Source organism: Microcaecilia unicolor, chromosome 3 (genome assembly GCF_901765095.1).
Source record: "Microcaecilia unicolor chromosome 3, aMicUni1.1, whole genome shotgun sequence".
Classification (NCBI taxonomy): domain Eukaryota; kingdom Metazoa; phylum Chordata; class Amphibia; order Gymnophiona; family Siphonopidae; genus Microcaecilia; species Microcaecilia unicolor.
This window is the reverse complement of record NC_044033.1, coordinates 76,389,342-76,409,729: the sequence shown is the minus strand read 5'-3', so window position 1 is coordinate 76,409,729 and position 20,388 is coordinate 76,389,342. Positions and strand designations below refer to the sequence as shown.

The window sequence follows — 20,388 nt, the reverse complement described above, 5'->3', positions numbered from 1 at the left end:
CCTGTCAGATGTTTTGTTTCTCAGATCAAATGTAAACACCATCTCTCCTACTGTCACCCCCCCCCCCCCCCCCCCCCCCCCCCCCCCCCCCATCTGTCATATCCTCAACCTCTCTCTCTCCACTGCAACTGTCCCTGACACCATCAAGCATGCTGTAGTCACACCACTCCTCAAAAAACCATCACTAGACCCTACCTGTCCTTCCAACTACCGTCCCATCTCCCTCCTGCCCTTCCTCTCCAAGATACTTGAACGCACTGTTCACAGCCGCTGCCTTGATTTTCTCTCCTTTCATGCCATCCTCGATCCACTGCAATCCAGTTTTCGCCCTCTACACTTGACAGAAACGGCACTTACTAAAGTCTGTAATGACTTGTTCCTTGTAAAATCCAAAGGTCACTACTCCATCCTCCTCGACCTATCCGCCGCTTTTGACACTGTAAATCATAATCTACTCCTTGCCGCACTATCCTCATTTGGATTCCAGGGCTCTATCCTGATTCTCCTCTTATCTCTCCCACCGTACCTTCAGAGTACATTCTCATGGATCTTCCTCTACCCCCATCCCACTCTCTGTTGGTGTTCCTCAGGGATCTGTCCTTGGACCCCTTCTTTTCTCAATCTACACCTCTTCCCTGGGCTCGCTGATCTCATCTCATGGTTTCCAATATCATCTTTATGCTGATGACACCCACCTTTATCTCTCCACACCTGATATCACTGAGGAAACCCAGGCCAAAGTATCAGCCTGCTTATCCGACATTGCTGCCTGGATGTCCAACCGCCACCTGAAACTGAACATGGCCAAGACCGAACTCATTGTCTTTCCACCCAAACCCACTTCTCCTCTCCCTCCACTCTCTATTTCAGTCGATAACACCCTCATCCTCCCCGTCTCATCTGCCCGCAACCTCGGAGTCATCTTCGACTCCTCCTTCTCCTTCTCTGCGCATATCCAGCAGACAGCCAAGACCTGTCGCTTCTTTCTCTATAACATCAGCAAAATTCGCCCTTTCCTCTCTGATCACACCACCCGTACTCCCATCCACTCTCTCATTACCTCTCGCCTTGACTACTGCAACCTACTCCTCACTGGCCTCCCACTTAACCATCTATCCCCCCTTCAATCCGTTCAGAACTCTGCTGCGCGTCTTATCTTCCGACTAGACCGATATGCTCTTATCACCCCTCTCCTCAAGTCACTTCACTGGCTTCCGATCAGGTACCGCATACAGTTCAAGCGTCTCTTATTAACTTACAAATGCACTCAATGTGCAGCCCCTCATTACCTCTCTACCCTCATCTCCCCTTACGCTCCTACCTGTAACCTACGCTCACAGGACAAATCCCTCCTCTCAGTACCCTTCTCCACCACCGCCAACTCCAGGCTCCGCCCTTTCTGCCTCGCCTCACCCTATGCTTGGAATAAACTCCCTGAGCCCATACGCCAAGCCCCCTCCCTGCCCATCTTCAAATCCTTGCTCAAAGCCCACCTCTTCAATGTCGCTTTCGGCACCTAACCATTATTCATCTATTCAGGAAATCTAGACTGCCCCAATTTGATTGACTGCACTTTTTTGTCCTTTAGATTGTAAGCTCCTTCGAGCAGGGACTGTCCTCTGTGTTAAATTGTACAGCACTGTGTAATCCTGGTAGCACTTTATAAATGTTAAGTAGTAGTAGTAGTCGTAGGAAATTGAGGGAGGGGTTTTCCCCTTTGTTTTCTTTTTTCGAGTCACGGTGAAACACCAAAAAAACTGAGCACATTTAAAAAAAAAATTTTTTCATAAACGTTGGTTTGAAGTTCATTTTTTATAGTAGTTAGTTTATTTTTAGTTTCCTTTGGTTTCCGTAACATTTTGTAGTGAACTAAGATTTAATGCCAAGAAAAGCAGGGTCATGCCACTTGGGTTAGAAGAATCCAAAGGAATAGTAAAATATAGGGGATGAAGTGCTTCTGTGTACAGAAGAAGAATGAGACTTGGGAGTGATTGTGTCTGACAACCTTAAAGTGGCCAAACAGGTAGAAAGGGTGATGGCCAAAGCCAGAAGGATGCTTGGGTACATAAGGAGAGGGATGATCCGCTGGTGAGGCCTGAGGCCCCTTTTAGAGTGCTGTTTGCAATTCTGGAGACCACACCTAAGAAAAGATATAAACAGGTTGGAGTCAGTCCAGAGGGCAGCTACAAAATTGGTAAGCAATCTCCATCGTAAAACGTACAAGAACAGGCTTATGAACCTCAACATGTATATGCTGGAAGATAGGCAGGAGAGAGGGGATATGATAGAGACGTTTAAATACCTCAGTGGCATTAATGTACAGGAGGAGAGCCTTTTGAAATGAAGGAAAGCACTGGAATGAGAGGGCATAGGATGAAGTTAAGAGGAAATAGGCTTAGGAAGAGTCTAAGAAAATACTCTTTCACAGAAAGGGTGGTGGACGTGTGGAATGGCCTCCTGGTGGAGGTCGTGGAGATAGACTGTGTCAGAATTTTAAGAAGCATGGGACAAGCATGTGGGATTGTTATGCTCATATTAGCCCTCTCCTCAAGTCACTTCACTGGCTTCCTATCCGTTTCCGCATACAGTTCAAACTCCTCTTATTGACCTATAAGTGCATTTACTCTGCAGCTCCTCAGTACCTCTCCACTCTCATTCCTCCCCGGGAACTCCGTTCACTGGGTAAATCTCTCTTATCTGCACCCTTCTCCTCCACTGCTAATTCCAGACTCCGTTCCTTTTATCTTGCTGCACCATATGCCTGGAATAGACTTCCTGAGCCGGTATGTCAAGCTCCATCTCTGACTGTCTTCAAATCTAATCTAAAAGCCCACCTTTTTGATGCTGCTTTTAACTCCTAACCCTTGTTCACTTGTTCAGAACCCTCATTTTATCATCCTCACTTTAATATTCCCTTATCTCTTGTTTGTCCTGTTTGTCTGTCCTAATTAGATTGTAAGCTCTGTCGAGCAGGGACTGTCTCTTCATGTTAAAGTGTACAACGCTGCGTACGTCTAGTAGCGCTATAGAAATGATAAGTAGTAGTAGTAGGATCTCTTAGGAAAAGGAGGAGTTAGTGGTTACTGAGGATGGGCCATTTGGCCCTTATCTGCCATAATGTTTCTATGAGGGGGAATTATGCACAAAATTCTGCACTGTTTATTTGTAGCATTTTTTTTGCACAGAATTTCTCCATCTAAAGGCCTGAAATTTCCTCCTATTTCCCTCTTCAAGCTCCAGCCTCCCCCACCCTCCCCAATTTCTCTGCCCCCTCCATTGTAGTCCTGGACCTGGCTCTCTGCCTCCCCGCAGAGATCACCTGGTAGGAGGAACAGGAAGTGAACCACTGCACATCGGGTTAGTTCCTCCTCCGTTTCCAGTTTAGACTGCTTACATGAACTATGGGACCCGATATGCAGTGGCGCATTTCCTCCTCTTCCTCATGCGTGATTTCTGCAAGGGTGAGGGGCGAGAGACCCAGTGCTGGTACTGAGCAAAATTCTACACGGCGCAGTTGCGCAGAATTCCCATAGGAATAATTACTATTCAGACAGTGCACGCCAGATTTGACTGCAAGTTGGGGGTAGTCTGTTCTTTAGAGTCTCTCTCTTCCAGGGTTATAACCCATCTCTAGCTTTTCTAAGGCCCACCTTTTATTATTGGACGTTGTTGTGTCTGATAAAGGGAGTTATGACCTGCCAAATGGTTGACTGTTAGCCAGCTGTGGGATTTTTTTTTTTTTTTTTTGGCTTTCCTCTTTGAAAACCAAGAGCCTTGGCCATTATGTGGTATATCAAGTTGAAACAGGTCCAAAACTCTGCAGAAAAAAAAGAGGACAGATTGAGCCAGTCTAGATTTTACGTCCATTGAAAGCAATGGAAGTAAAACCTAGACTAGCTCACTGTTCTCCTTTTTCTGGATGTATAAGGTAAACTTCAATTTACCTCCAGCATTAAGAGCATTTAAATCTTTGAGTCAGTTTAAAATAATGCTTAAAACCCATTTGTTCAGTGTGCCTTTTCAGATGTCTCAGGTATGTATTGATGAGGAAGAGTATGTTACTTTGACTAATTCAGGTTTGTCATATTGATGTTTCTGAGTTTGTACAGAAAGATTTATGTCTGTTCTTAAAATCATGTGTGTGTGATGTACTTAAGTATTCATTAATTTTGTATGTAATATTGGACAACGCCAAGAATGGTAGATACTCCTTGCCAGTCAGGTTTTCAGGATATCCACAATGAATATGCATGAAAGAGATTTTCATATAAAGGAGGCAGTGTGTGCAAATCAAGTTTATGCATTCTGCCTCGCCTCACCCTATGCTTGGAACAACCTTCCTGAGCCCTTACACCAAGCCCCCTCCTTGCCCATCTTCAGGTCTTTGCTTAAAGCCCACCTCTTCAATGCTGTGTTGGGCACCTAACTCTTACCGTTCAGTAAATCCAGACTGCCCCAATTTGACTGCCCCTTTCGGACTGACTGTTCACTTGTCTTTTAGATTGTAAGCTCTTTGAGCAGGGACTGTCCCTCTATGTTAAATTGTACAGCGCTGCTGTAACCCTAGTAGATCTTTAGAAATGTTAAGTAGTAGTAATAGATATCCTGAAAAACCCAGACTGGCAAGGGTACTCCAGGACTGGACTTGAGAAGCACTGCTATAATCCATTTGTATAAAATAACAATCTAAAATTTAAAATATCAATATTAAGGGGGTGTTTTTACAAAGCCGCGGTAGCGTTTTTAGCTTGCAGTAGAAATCGGCTGTTGATAAATGCCGAGACGCCCATAGGAATATAATCAGTGTCTGTGTTTACCACCAGCTGATTTCTACCGCGCACTAAAAACACTACCGTGGCTTAGTAAAAGACCCCCTAAATCAGCAAATGCAGATGAGTCACAACATAGTAGATGATGGCAGAGAAAGACCTGCAAGGTTCCATCCAATCTGCCCAACAAGAAACTCATATATGCTACCTTTTGTGTATACCTGACCTTGATTAGTATCTGCCATCCTCACGGCACAGACCGTAGAAGTCTTCCCAGCACTAGTCCCGTTCCCCACCACCAGCTCTGCTCAACTAAACCCTTAAGGCATGGGCTCTAATAGTGACATGTACGTTTTGAAGAACACAGGAATGGCCTGGGGCCAACACAGAGCAGCAACTTAAACTTGGTTCTCTACTTTTTGAGCCCCAGGTAGCCTGAGGTGGAACAGACAATTACAAACATGTCCTCCATGCGATATGACTGTTCTGTGTAAACTTATTGTTTGATATTTAGCCACTGACTGCCATGGGAAGATTTGTGACTAGATATTCGGTTCTGGCAGCTCCTGGAAGTTGTTTGGGAAATGCAGTATTCAGTGCCAGTATCTGTATATCAATCTGGGCAAGTTGGACCACATAAAAGTAGTCCTGATATTTATCCAGGTATCGCTCCAATCCAGTTAAGCAGTGGCGGTCCTACCATTAGGCCACCTGAGGTGGGAGAGGAATGGCACTTTCCCCTCCCTTCTCAACTCTTTACCTTATTTGTTTCCTTGCTAAAAAGCGGCAGCAATTCCCATAGGCTGCCCTGCCAGCCACTTGCACCGGCCTCTTCTCCCACTGCTGCCCATCTCTTGATGCAACTTCCTGTTGCCTTAGAGGCGGGAAGCAGTAGTGAAGAGGCCGGTGCCAGCGGCAGGGCAGCCTATGGGAATTGCTGTCACTTTTTAGAAAAAAAATAAGGTAAACGCAGGGGAAAGCAAGCACGATCTCATCTCCGCCTTGGGCCACCCCTGCGATTAAGTACCATTGAATATCATATTGTGTGGAGCCAGTCAGTGTGATTTAACTGGGTAGGAGCCCTCCTGCGTGGCTTAAATGATGCTGAATATTGACCCCCTTTTGTTTCAGCAGTAGCAATGCAAGCTTTTCAAATTGTGGTAACTTTTTTTTTTCTACTTCTTCAAGCCCACTATGATAAACTACTCAACTGTCTGCATCAATACAGGCTTCTAAACTTTTATTTTCTCTGATGCTGTCTTTCAGTCCTCTGTTTTATATAGTGTTCTATTGCAGGTTGGTTATTTGCTGTTTTATTTTATTTTTGTTTGTTTTCTACTCTTAACAGGTGCAACTAAGCACACTACTCCTGCTAAAGCCCCTCAAATGGAAAGCAATACTACTATACCATCACCAATTATAGCAGCTTGTGCACCAAATTATACTGGGGATCTCCCCCTCCCCACCAGTACGCCCACATCTTCTCTTAAAGCACTGGAGTCTAAAGGCCAAACTCCAGCGAGGCAGAAAACAGGAGACTGCATTGCGTCACCTAAACCGGCGAGTTCCATCAGAAGCTGGGTGACCAAGACTCCAAACTCTTCCGTGACTGAAGCAAAAACACCTTCTCCTAGAAAAGCTCTTGTGCCTCTCGTCTCACAGGTGCACTCCAGCCCCCTTCCTGTGCCACTTCCTGAGAAGAAGGCTAAGCGAAGGCTGGAGACCAGCAGGGAAGATAAGCCACAGCATGAATGTGTTAAAAGCTGCAGCTGTATAATGGAGCTTAATCCTGTGGCAAAACAACGCAGATTGGATCTGTGCTCCTCAGTTGGTAATGTGGAAAAGATCCAGCAAGAGGACTGTGACAGGAATGAAATTTCAGGGTATAGTGGGAAGAAGGCTTCCTCCCCTGGAGGTCTTTCAGTGCAGACTCTGGGAGATCTTTCCCCTCCTTTTGGACTTCAGGGTGAAATAAGGACAGAGCTGATGGACAAAGAGAACAGTTCCCCTGAGAAAAGAAACTGGCTATCTGCAATGGGAGAAAAATTCAGAATGGACAAGTCTTGCAGTCCAAAAAGCATAAGTTCCAGTCCACCACCCTCGAAGGCCCCCAGCACAAAAAAGCATCAGGCCAGGAGTGTGGCTCCATCTTCCCCACCTGTAAGTAGCAGCCTTGACATTGCCCACAAAAGGGGTCCATCCTCTCTTCCTTCTGGCTTCTAACTTCATGGTACAAATAGCAATGCTATCAGGGATGTTATTGGAGTTTTCTAAACCTTAGGCTTTGCAGGTTAATGTTAGTAGAACTTCTTTAGGTATAATTTCTTTATGCAAATAAAACAGCAAACAGTGGTCTGCATATGAAAGAATACAATTTACAAAGCACTGAGCAAGTCTTATCCCATGCAAGCAGAACAACATTGTGGTATTTAAAGAATTGCACCTTCCCCTCCCCCCCCCTCCCAAAAAAGGAAAAAGAATCCCCACCCTTCCCCAAGTCTCCTAAGATAGAATCCTGATGCAGGAGCTTTTGACTCATTTTAACCTCTCATATATAGAAAACACCCCCCCCCCTTCCTTCCACCCTGGCTCAATTCTCCTAAGACAGCATTCTTATGCAGGAGGCCCTAATTCGTATAGCCTCCCACATTTAGGAGTACAAAAGCAGGTGGGGTCCATATTCCTCTTATAATGAACCCTCTGAACGCCTTCTCTCCCCCAACCAACACCTCATCAAACATTCCCTGTGTCCATAGAGTACCTACCTCCGTCCCAACTTATTGAATTCTGAACTTCTGGCTTTTGGAGGGGTTGAATATAGTTATCTCAAATCATTAGGGAGTGCCTCTTTAACTTAGGAGTAAGTCCTGCACTCTGGGCTTCCATTGAAATGAGAGCAGGGAATTTTTCACCAAAGCCAGAATGAAGGTGGACTATCCCGAGCCTAATATTGTAATATGCATTTTTTCCCCACAATATACACTTTTGTTCAACATGAGTCGATCACCTCCAGTAACATCCATTTTCCCAAAGGTATACTCAAAGGGTTGAACCTTTTTATAGTTTCAATAGTCATAGCAAATTAGCATAGTGTAAAATTTTGCATGAATGGGGTTTCAAAAATCTACTTATCAGGAACAAGTGGAACACCTTTTGGGCTAGACAGAGGTAGGCCAAACCAATCAACCTCCATACCTATTCCCTCCCTCCCCCACCCCCCACCAAAGCTTCCTTATTTTATTTAAAATTATTTATATCCTGAGCCATCTCTGAATCTGGGTGGGAGGGGCACAGTGTTGGGGCCATGGCACCATTGTCCCACCCCTTCTGCTGTGATAGTTTTTATGGCTTGTGGTATAGTGTGAGAAAAAAATAGAAGACATCCTTTGAGGCTCCTGATGCAGGCTTAGTGGCCAAAACACAGCCCATGTCAAGTCTTGGGCAACTTTTATCAAGCTGTGTTGGAATATTAGAGCATCATCTGGTGATTTGTTTTTTGGTCTCCTTCGCTGTATTTGTGGTATAGGGGAACAGGGCCAAGAGCAGACAGTATCTTTATACCCCACAGTGGCGTTCCTTGGGGGGCTGACATCCGGGGCGGATCACCGATGCGCCCCGCCCCCGGATGCAGCGCGACCCCCCCTGCCCGGGTGCACGCCGCTGGGGGGGCGGGGGGGAGCCTGTCCGTCATTAATTCCATGCTCCCTCTGCCCCGGAACAGGAAGTAACCTGTTCCGGGGCAGAGGGAGCATGGAACAAACGACGGACAGGCGCACGCGGCACCCCCCCCCCCCCCCCAGCGGCGTGCACCTGGGGGGGATGCCCCCCCCCCCCCCAAGGAACGCCACTGATACCCGGTTAGGCCTTGTAGCAGGAGAGAGGAGGCTGCATTGTGCAGCAATGCTGTGAGGGGAGGGGGGAGGAAAGAGAACGAGGGGCTAGAGGAGAGTAAAGGAGGGAGAGGAATGAGAAAGCTGTATGTGTAGGGGAAGGAGGAGAGGAATGTAGTGCATGTTGAAGCCTTTTCTTCCCTGGCGCCTAAGCCACTGTGTATAGGGTTGTGAAAAAAAAACCTGGATTCTGATTTATAAATAGCTGCAAGGCTCATCTGATCTGTGCTTCCTTTCCCACGTCCCCCTGTTTGATCTGAGTTTTCCCTTCCTATTTTACCATCATGCTGTCTTGAATTCCAGTACTGTTTTTCATCCGCCGTGTTTCCAGTGCAGTTCATTTTTTGAAGAACTGCACTTTGAAAAGTTGGCTCCAGTTTTCCAGTCTTCTATAGGTTATGAAAATTATAATAATCTATAGAAGACTGGAACATAGGAGCCAACTCTTCAAAATTATATGGGTGCTAAACCTAACGGAAATTACTTTTCCCTAGACAGAGTGAAAGAGTTTTCTCAGTATTGGTGGTGCTCAAGAGCTGGCTCCTATGGGCTATAAAGTTAGAAAATTCTAGGTACCTGCAGGTCATTTTTAGGAGACAGAGAGGGGTGACTTAAAACTTGTGGTGCAGAACAGCCAGTTTATGGAATAATTGCCAGCTACATAGTTGCTGTTTATATCAAAGGGCTCAACTGTCTTCTGATTAGTGGTGGAGTAGGTTATTGATTAGAGCATTGAGTTGAGATGAGGGAAGCCAGGGCTCAAATCCCACTGATGCTCCTTGTAGCATCGGGCAATTCACTTAACCCTCCTTTAGCTCAGGTACAAAATTTTGAAAAGACCTCAAGACTCACCTCTTCCGGAAAGCCTACCCAGCACATTTGAACTAATTCATGAACAATGCATCACGTCTTTCGATCTAAGAAATTAACAATATCCCTTCCACATAATCCTATTACTTCAAACTGTACAAATTTTACCACTCCAGTTATAATTAAGTGTATTTCTACCCTTATCCTACTCTATATTGCTCACTAGAAGCTGTAGTCCCATCCCCGGAGACTTATCAGCCTCATTGGGATTACTTCTTTCTATATGCTACTATATATTTGTCCCAGAGTTGTATTCTCTTTTCTGGAACCTTATCAGCTTCCTTGCACCTACTGTTACTATTTTTCACTCTGTATATATTCCCAGAGTTGGTGCTCTCCTTTCCGGAACCTGTAAGCCACATTGAGCCTACTGTTATGCGGGAAAATGTGGGATACAAATGTAATAAATAAATAAATAAACTTGCTTAAAAACAGGTCTGCACTCGATCATCTCGCTCCCCTTCAATCTGTATGACTCACTACACTCGCATATCCCCTCTCTTCAATCTCTTCATTGGCTCAGTATACTGTTCAAGCTCCTCTTACTGACTTACAAGTGCATTCATTCTGCAGCTCCTCAGTATCTCTCCACTCTATTCTCTTCCTACGACCTCCTCAGGAACTTCATTCATCAGGTAAGTCTCTCTTCCCTTAGAACACAAGAAATTCAATACTCGATCAGACTATAAAAGTTCGTCAAGCCCAGCTTTCTCTCTGCCAATGGTCAATCCAGCTTACAAGTACCTGGCAGGATCCCTGAGAATAAATCAATCCTTGCTCATAACCAGAGATAAGCAGTGGCTTTCCAAGTTCACCTGAGTTCCGCAGTACAGCGGGGGGGGGGGGGAGCATGGGCACACATCCATACATACTTATTATGACCCCTCCTCTATACCTGGCTGCCTGCACAAACAGTATATGTTGTTTGGATTCAGCTCATGCCTTTTTCAGTAGTGCAGGGTTAGTTCCATCCAGGTGCAGTGGGCATTTTTCTGCCTCTGGAGGGCACTTACAAACTAAGGGGTCCTTAGTTTGTAAGTGGAGGAGTGGCCTAGTGGTTAGGGTGGTGGACTTTGGTCCTGAGGAACTGAGTTCGATTCCTGGCACAGGCAGCTCCTTGTGACTCTGGGCAAGTCACTTAACCCTCCATCGCCTGCCGCATTGAGCCTGCCATGAGTGGGAAAGCGCGGGGTACAAATGTAACAAAAATAAAATAAAAATAAGCTGTACTAGAAAGTGGCCTCTACTGCAGTTAGCACGCGGGTTTTCCTTCTGTACCGGCCACTTTCTAGCATGCCTGAAACATGGCTGCGGTCAGGTTTTTTTTGATGGCTAGGCACTAATTTCCCTATTAGCATGTGACCCTTACCACCACCTGTTAAGAAGGCGGTATGGTCTACTCCTGCGGTAATTGGGTAGTGTGCGGTAATGTGCTCCCGCTACCCGATTAACACAGGTATGCCTACACTCTCCACCGCCAGTCACGCCTCCCGTGGCAAGAAATGAAAAAAAAAAATTTTCCGCGGGAATAGTGCATGCTGCTGGCCAAGCTAGTGTAGGATGCCTCAGCGCATCCCACGGCAGTGCCCTTTTGTGTGTGGTAGTCCCGCGTTAGGCTTACCGTGCTTTAGCAAAAGAGCCCCTAAGTGTGTACCTGTGGCAGTGGAGGGTTATATGACTTTCCCAAAGTCACAAGGAGTCCCTGATTCTCTGACTGCTTCTCTAACTTTTTTTTTTTTTTTTTAATCGTGGGGGGGGGGGGGGGGGGGGTTGTTTGTTTTTTGAAAACCACTTTAATGTGTCTTTTTGCTGAATAAACCAAATGAGATTAGTCCTCCTCTGTAGTAGTAAGCGTTACCTATGAGAGATATTTTAGCATATTTATTTTAAGCTGTGCCAGCTAAACCTCCAAAAAGTAACTACCTAGGGAATGAGCTATGAAGTATGTACAGTGTAGTACCTGTGTACTTTGCAACCATAGGGGAGTGAGGCCACTTGAATTGGCCCCCACAAGGATAACTGACTTTGTAGGGGCAGTTTTGGTAAGCCATGTCGAAGGTTTGGTTCCATTCTAACACCCTTTTAAAGTACTTGCACTCCTTTGGCGGGGGAGGGGGGCAGGGGGATATTTTAGCCCTGTCCACCTGTCAGAGGAAAGGATGAGCTTTACGTTTTTTTGTTGTTTTTTTTTTAATAGAGTGGAGTACATTGAGTTCACTAGCAGAGTCAAAGTAGCTACCTATTCTGATGCCGATCTCCAGTACCACAGGAAGGACTAAGGCCTTTAATCTCCAAAACAGAGTTCTGTTAGTGAGAATGTGACTTCTGGTTGAATTTGTACTCGGCTATTATGGGATGCAAGGAAATTTGTAGCTTATAGTGTGCAGGAAAATTAGATGCCTGCCAAAGCTTTTTAGAGCCAGGATAAATATATCATATTTCTTTAATTTCCCCCTCCTCCCCCCCCCCCACTCACTTTGTTTTCAAGGGAGGGGAATTGATTTGAGTTTTTATTCTTAGCTTCCCAGTCTCCTTTCCTTTCCCTTTCCTTCCTCTTCTACCTAACAAGCACTATTTCTTCCTCTAGTGGCCCAGCTGGGGCCACACTGCTAATGAAACTTGTATGCAACAAAGCACTACAGATTTTTCCACCTCTGGATCCTGTTTGGATGAAAGGTGTCTATGTATCTAGTTGACTCAAATGTACTCTAGTATATCCCTTCAGTGGTGACTAAAAGAAAAAACAAACAAACATATAATCAGGTATTTGTGTGGTACATGTTACATGAATGTCTTTCTCTTTCCTTAGGTTCCAACCACACCAGGCTCCATGAGAAAAATCTGTACATACTTCCACAGAAGAGCTACAGAGTGATCCACATGGTACCGCTGACCTGAACAAGGCTCGATTACCACAGTTTAATGTGACACTGGGCCCAAGCTCTCTGCTGCTGGAGTAGCAGGAAATGGAGACACTAATTTACCATCGTTTTTCCTCTAATAAATTGTTTTTATACCTCTGCTTTTAATTGCCTGTGAGAGAGGCTTTTTGTTTAGCTTGTTCCTTAGTTTCTACAATGTGAAAGTATTCATGAGAACACCAGAAAATCTTGGTATGTTGGACATTTGTAATTCATGGATTATCGGATGGCAGGATTCTGGTTATTTTGAACTCTGGAAAGCCACCTTTAGCTTATTAATTTGTGTGTTTGGATGACTGACGCACCTCATCTTACCAAGAACATTACGTAGTTGATAGAAATACCACCAACTGTGCTATAACCATCTTTCCAGTATGAACTGCAAAACTGATCCCTTTCATATTTAAGATGAAAATGGTGATGGAAGTTCCATGGTTAACCTGTGAAGTAACCAGTGTAATAGGATAATTACTGTTGATTACCTTGCTGACACTGTGATTGTAAAGCATAACAGTTATATTTTTATGAAGAAGTTCTGTATCAGACGTTAATGTCTTATAAATAGACTGTTTTAAAGTGTTCTGGATTTTATGCTTTATGGGCTCAGTTCAATAAAGGGTTCTAAGCTAATGTTCTGTAATGGCACACTTATGTACCAAACCAGTTATAGAATACTAACGTAAGTCCACAATAATATACCCAACTTTAGACACGACCACTTAAGCTGTGTCTATGGCTGGTGTAAGTGGTGATCCACCTAAGTGGATGAACACTAACTCCCACGTGAAAATCACAGCACAGAAGAAAAGTGGGAAATGGACCAATGACTCCAGGAGAATGGGAGATAGATTTAAAGAATCACTTTATTGAATGACTCGACACAGACAACTGTGTTTCGGCCAGGAGGCCTGCCTCAGGAGTCTGAAAACAATAGATATATTAAAAACATCAATTAAAATAAACGACAAATAATGTAATAAAAAGAAGAAGAACAATATATTGACAAGAAATATAGTATACGCATAAAGGCATTCTACCAATAGAGAAGCTATTAATTAATATATATTTTTTTATTATTATATATATTTTTTTTGGCATCTCTTTTATTCATTTATTCCCTATTTATTCCTTAAGATTAAACTAGACCATTAAATATCTCATACTGATGCATTGTTTCACGCATTGTTTCACTCTTTGTGCGTATGTACGTGCATGTTTTCGAGCATGCATGTATATGCGTATATATACTGTACATATATGTATACGCATTGTTTTGCACCTTTTGTATGTATACTTGTTGATGACTAAATTTTTAATCAAATCTTTTTTAAGAATTTTATAAATCCATTCCGCACATATATATATATATATTTTGTTTAGTTTACTATCATTACCATTTTATTTATTCATATTTTTTATTTAATAATAATTTTTTACAGATATAATAATCCATTTTATTATGCATTTAAACAGTGAAGATAAATACATATATGCACCCTAATTAATTGACCCTTTTAATATCAGTAAATTCATTTTTATTGCATATGATCATGTACATACATATTTACATTTAACTTTTACATTAGCCTTCCCCCCTTTTTTACATTGTTTAAAAAAACCCCTTCCTCTCGAACATATAGAAACTTTGTGTCTTTAACTATTCTAATCTATACTTTTCTTAACATATTTTTTACTCAACTTTTATATTAGTTTCCCCCCCGTTTTTTTCATTGATTTTAAAAAAACCCCTTCTCCTCAAACATATAGAAACTTTGTTTCTTTAACTATTCTAACCTATACTTTCCCCAATATATCTTTTACCCTTAAAAATTCAGAGCACCTTGCTCCTTTAAATTGACACAGCTTTTATCTCTGCTTTGCTTCTAATCTTATCCATTCATTGTGACATTTAACATTTACAGGGTTGCTTTATGATAAGATACATCGCTTGTAAATAATGACATTCCTTTTTTTTGTGACAACGTTCGTTCGTTCATTCGTCACGTCATTTTCATGTCCTTTATCTGCTTACTACTCCCCATTGGTTTCCCTTCATATTCATCCTCCGCCTGTTGGACGCTATGATTCAGCACTTTTTCTGTCAATCTCTCACATTAAATATCACATGACCATGAATCACCCAATAGCGCACTTACGCAATACGTCTTCCTTCTTCCCCCCTTTTTTTTGGCGCCAAACACAGCATTTATAGTTTATAGTATAGGCCTTTTTTCCCCTACAGCCATCACAAGTGTATCGAGACGCTGCGCTAATATAATACCACAAAGGTCTTTTTTAAGGTGAATATAATCTCTTTTGTTCACTCGTAGAAGATACTCGGGGCGATATGAATAACTACGCAAGACATTCAGAGAGGTATTTAGCGCCAAACACAGCATTTACAGTTTATAGTTTATAATATAAGTTTTTCCCTACAGCCATTATAAGTATATCGAGACGCTGCGCCAATATAACACCCCAGCCATTATAAGTATATCGAGACGCTGCGCCAATATAACACCACAAAGGTCCTTTTTAAGGTGAATATATTTTCTTTAGTTCACTCGTAGGAGATACTCGGAGCGATATGAATAACTACAGAAGACATTCAGAGTGTTATATGGTAATGCCTTTATACATATATACATGTATAAAGTTTTTTTCACATATTTTTATTGTGTAAACCTTTTTCTGTGCTCATTTTTTAGTTTAGAGTTGAATATAGTTACAGACTCTGCGTTTTCATTTGGCTGTTTCGTTTACACCGAAGGTACAAACACTGCTCAGATGTAGTACTACGTATACTTTCTTTTCTGTTAATATCCAACACAGTGCAGTGCAAACACTGTGTATACTTTTCTGCCCCCTTTTTACCTCTCTTTTTTCAAATCACCAACACAGGTTAGTGCAAACATTGTGCATACTTTACTGCCTTACGTTACTGGATTAACATCGTGCACATCTCTTTCCCCTATTTTTCCTGACTTATGAGTCTCTCTTTTTTCTAATCACCAACACAGGTTAGTGCAAACATTGTGCATACTTTACTGCCTTACGTTACTGGATTAACATCGTGCACATCTCTTTCCCCTCTTTTTCCTGACTTATGAAGCCCTCAGGACATATTTATTTATATTTTTCTGGTCCAAACACCATATATACCTTTTTGCTCTAGATTTTCCGTTTCACAACGGAAGATCCCGTGGCACATACCTTTACAGTATAATATATTTCTGCTTCAACCTGAGCCGGAGTAATGTTGTTTCTTTTCCTATTTTATTTTTTCAGACTATTTTTTCAGACTATTCGACCTCAAGTTCTTACTTGAGAACACAAGGATCACCAAGGTCGGTCTTTTTATATATATATATTTTTTCCCATAGAAACATTTGATCTCATCATATTTCTATATACTCATTGCATTCCATACTTTTTGCAATCACTGGTCTTATACCCTCTCTGTAAATGTGCTTTGTACATGGCCATACACATATATATATATATATATATATAAAAAAAATTTTTAAATACCCTCAGCACACTTATATATATATGTTTCTTTAACTTTTCATTTTTCAATTTTCAGTTTGTTTTAAGGACACATATGCATGTAAATATGTATATATATATATATGTGTAGGTACGAATGGATGTGTGTATGTATGTATTTTGTACTTATGTATGTATGTATGTGTATATATATATATATATATGCGTATATATGTATGTATGTATGTGTGGATATATGTGTATATATATTCCTGACTTTCTTTGTCTTAATCATAGATTTATGTATGTGCACATTAGTGCAATATAACATGCAAGCATGTTCTGCCCTTCTTTTGGCTATATCTTATATAGTTTTCACATATGGACATGTGATTATATGTGTATATATATGTATTTTTGACTACATTTTATATTTATATTATATATTTTTTGTTAATATTAGATTATACAAATTCATGGTGTTTTATCATTCTGTATTATTCATATTTATACTATATTTCTTGTCAATATATTGTTCTTCTTCTTTTTATTACATTATTTGTCGTTTATTTTAATTGATGTTTTTAATATATCTATTGTTTTCAGACTCCTGAGGCAGGCCTCCTGGCCGAAACACAGTTGTCTGTGTCGAGTCATTCAATAAAGTGATTCTTTAAATCTATCTCCCATTCTCCTGGAGTCATTGGTCCATTTCCCACTTTTCTTCTGTGGTGTAAGTGGTGACATCAAAATGCGGAAGTTGCATGCGTAAAATCAAGTATACTATAAAGCATGCACAAGTTTCCATACTGGGACAGACTTAAGGTCCATCGAGCCCAGTATCCTGTTTCCAACAGTGACCAATCCAGGTCCTAAGTACCTGGCAAGATCCTAGAACAGTAAAACAGATTTTATGTTACTTATCCTAGAAATAAGCAGTGGATTTTCCCAAATACATCTTAATAATGGCTTATGGACTTTTCTTTTAGGAAATTAGCCAAACCTTTTTATTTTTAAACCCTGCTAAGTTAACTGCTTTTACAACATTTTCTGGCAGTGAATTCTAGAGTTTAATTACATGTTGAGAGAAGAAATATTTCCTGTTATTTTTTTTTTTTTTTTTAATTTACTACTTAGTAGCTTCATTGTGTTGCCCCTAGTCCTAGTATTTTTGGAAAGGGTAAACGAGATTCATGTCTGCCTGTTCCACTCCACTCAGTATTTTATAGACCTCTATCAAATCTCCCCTCAGCCATCTCTTCAAGCTGAAGATCACCAGCCGCTTTAACCTTTCCTGATAGGGAAGTCATCCCATGCCTTTTATCATTTTTGTCGCCCTTCTCTCTACTTTTTCTAATTCCCCTATATCTTTTTCTTTTTTCTAGATGCTGTGACCAGAATGGCACATAGTATTTGAGGTGTGATCACACCATGGAATGATACAAAGGCATTAGAACATTATCATTTTTGATTTCCATTCCTTTCCTAATAATTCCTAACATTCTGTTTGCTTTCTTAGCCACCACTGCACATTGAGCAGAGGGTTTCAATGTATCATCAATGATGACACCTAGATCCTCTTCTTTGGCAGTGATTCCTAATGTGGAACCTTGCATCACGTAGCTATAGTTTGGGTTCTTCTTTCCAACATGCATCATTTTGCACTTGCTCACATTAAATATCATGTGCCATTTGGATGTTAGAACATCCCTAACACAACTATTCCCTTCCCATGTTAATGCCCCCTCCCCCCTTTGAAGTTGCGCATGAGAGAAGTTAGGCACTCAGTTTACAGAAGAGGTGTGTAAGTTATGATAATTAATGCTTGTTAATAACAATTGTTGGTACTTATATGCTGCAAATACCATAAATGGCTTAATGTGGCTCACATTAAAAGAAGTAGGACATAATCCTAGAATTACAACAGTAGAATAACATCCAGGTAACCTTATACAATAAGATCTAATTTGATCTAGATTGTTAAAACATGAATCATAGCATGCTGCTCTCCGGCTTTAACAACTTCTAGAACAACCAAGTTTTTAAGGTTTTCTAGAATATCACATAATTAAACTGACTAATATGTTTCAGCAATTTATTCTGCCACTTGACAGCTTGATAAATGAAAGACGCTTCTAATTCAATTTTATATATAACCCCTTGGGGTGATGGAAATTGTAGACTCAAATAATGTCTTGAATTGGGTGCATAATTCTTAATAAAGTCATGGATAGTGTATATAACGGGGCTAAGCCATGGTGCACTGAAAGAATCAAGCAACACAATTAAAAAAAAAAAAAAAAAGCTTTAGTTCCAATTAGCTAATTGTTATTCGCATAACCAACCCTATTCTATACCTGGGCGTGCAATTGCGTGTGTAACTTTAGGATTGTGGCTGTTGCTGTTTAGAGTGGAGGAGTAGCCTAGTGGTTAGTGCACTGGCCTAAGAACCTGGGGAACTGGGTTTGATTTCCACTATGGTTCCTTGTGACCCTGGACAAGTCACTTAACCCTCCATTGCCCCAGGTGCAAAATAAGTACCTGTATATAATATGTAAGCCACTTCAATTGTAACCCACAGAAAGGCAGTATATCAAGTCTGATTCCCCTTGTTCAGGAACTCATTAGCCTCTGTTCTTTTGATCATAGGAAAGTCTTGAAGGGAGGGCTACGTCATAGTTATGCCTTTTGATCATTCAGTCTTTCTTGAGCCTGGAACAACCGGTTTTCAACAGTAAACTGATGTGCATGTATTAGTTTTGCTGAAAACCAGACTTGCTTGAAACCATCAAGATTCATAAGGGCTGATCGCTGGTTGTAGCCTGACTGTGTCATTTTTAACAGGTAAAGAATTGAAGGGGTTCTCTCACTAAGCTGCAGTAAAGTGTCCTAGTGGGAGAATTTTTTACCACCCTTGATCTCAATGAGGCCGCATCAGAGGTTTCTACGTTTTGCGGTGCTGGGCCATCACTTCCAGTTCATGGTTTTGCCTCTTGGTCTTGCCATGACTCCAAGAACATTTACCAATGTTACTGTGGTGGTGGCGGCCTTGTTTCGGTACCAGGGAATCAGAGTTCACCTGTATCTGACTGGCTCATTTGTGCGTCATTCTATTTGGGCAGTGTGGCTGTGACAGATAAAATTGTCCATCTTCTGCAGTTGTTGGGTTGGGAGATCAATTTTGGGAAGAGCAGAGTAACTCCACTGCAGATATTGGAGTATCGGTGTTCTATTCGACACAGCACAGAAGAGGATCTTCCTCACGGAGCGCAGGAGATTGAAGCTGGTTCAACAGATTCATCTTCTACTCAGTCAAGGCAGGCCCAGGGTCTGGGACTTATGTGCATGTTCTGGGGTCAATGACGGTGGAAGTGGTGCCATGGGCAAGGGCTCCTATACAGCCATTACAAGAATCTCTTCTCAACAGCTGGTCTCCAGTATCACAGAAGTATGACCATCTTCTTTGGACACTGGTTGCCAGATGGAGTATGCAGTGGTGGTTGTTGCGTAGGAATTTGACCATTGGAGCTCCCTTTCTGATAACACAGTGGGAGATGGTGACAATAGATGCCAGCAAGTCGAGTTGGGAAGCTCATTACAAGTTCCATCTGGCACAAGGCACCTGGATGGAACAGGAGTCTTGATGATCGATAAATCGCTTGGAGCGCAGGGCAGTGAAGATAGCCTTACGTGACTTTGATGCTTTTGTGGCGGGGCCCTGTGCCTAGTTTTCTCTGACAATGCAACGGTGGTGGCTTTTATATCAACAAACAGGATGGTACCTGCAGCTCTCCAGTGGCAGTGGAGGTGGTCTCCCTCATGAACTGGGCAGAGAAAAATCTCTGCTTGTCGGCAGCTTGCATCACTGCATCCTTTAATGTGAAGGTGGACTTTCTCAGCAGGTACTCTGGACCCAGAAGAATGGGAACTAGCCAACCACATTATACAATAGTCAGTTGTTTTCAATGTGTCTTACAGTGTAATGCTGTAAGAGTACAAACAGGAGGCAGTCAAAGAGCTGACATTTGTGTCTACAGTGTATTGATTACAGAGCGAGTTCAATTTAGTCTGAATTACACATTGAGAGAATTATCTATTTGTGAATTACATGAAGATAATATTTAATAGTAGAGATGGAGAGGGCTAGGCGATCGATTAAATTGTACCCTATAGAAGTCAGTTTGGAGTTAGAAGGATGAATTCCAGTTTTGCATAATGTCAAGTAAGTTTATTTAAGAGTTATTTGATTAGTGTTTAAGTTGATTCTTCAGGGAACTGTTTCTTAAAGAAGAAGGCTTTTAGATGTTTCCAGAATCTGATGTAAGTTGTTGTGCTTCATATGTCTTTTGGTAGTGAGTTCCAGAGTCATGTGCCTAAGTTGGTAAAGTTCGCTCTGTGTGTGGTGTGGTTTTGTATTTGATACCATGGCACTGTGGGAGGTGAAGTGTC

At 41.9% G+C, this 20,388-nt stretch overlaps 1 protein-coding gene across 1 annotated transcript in view; it reads left to right on the top strand.

The window, feature by feature from the left end:
- Positions 1–13,062, top strand: part of DTL (denticleless E3 ubiquitin protein ligase homolog) — a 70,204-nt gene extending 57,142 nt beyond the window's left edge. Inside the window, exons 14-15 of the mRNA XM_030196070.1 lie at positions 6,118–6,929; positions 12,339–13,062. Of these exons, the coding sequence (XP_030051930.1) occupies positions 6,118–6,929; positions 12,339–12,404 (878 nt within the window). The 3' untranslated portion in view covers positions 12,405–13,062. The remainder of the gene's footprint in view (positions 1–6,117; positions 6,930–12,338) is intronic.
- Positions 13,063–20,388: the final 7,326 nt, after the last annotated feature.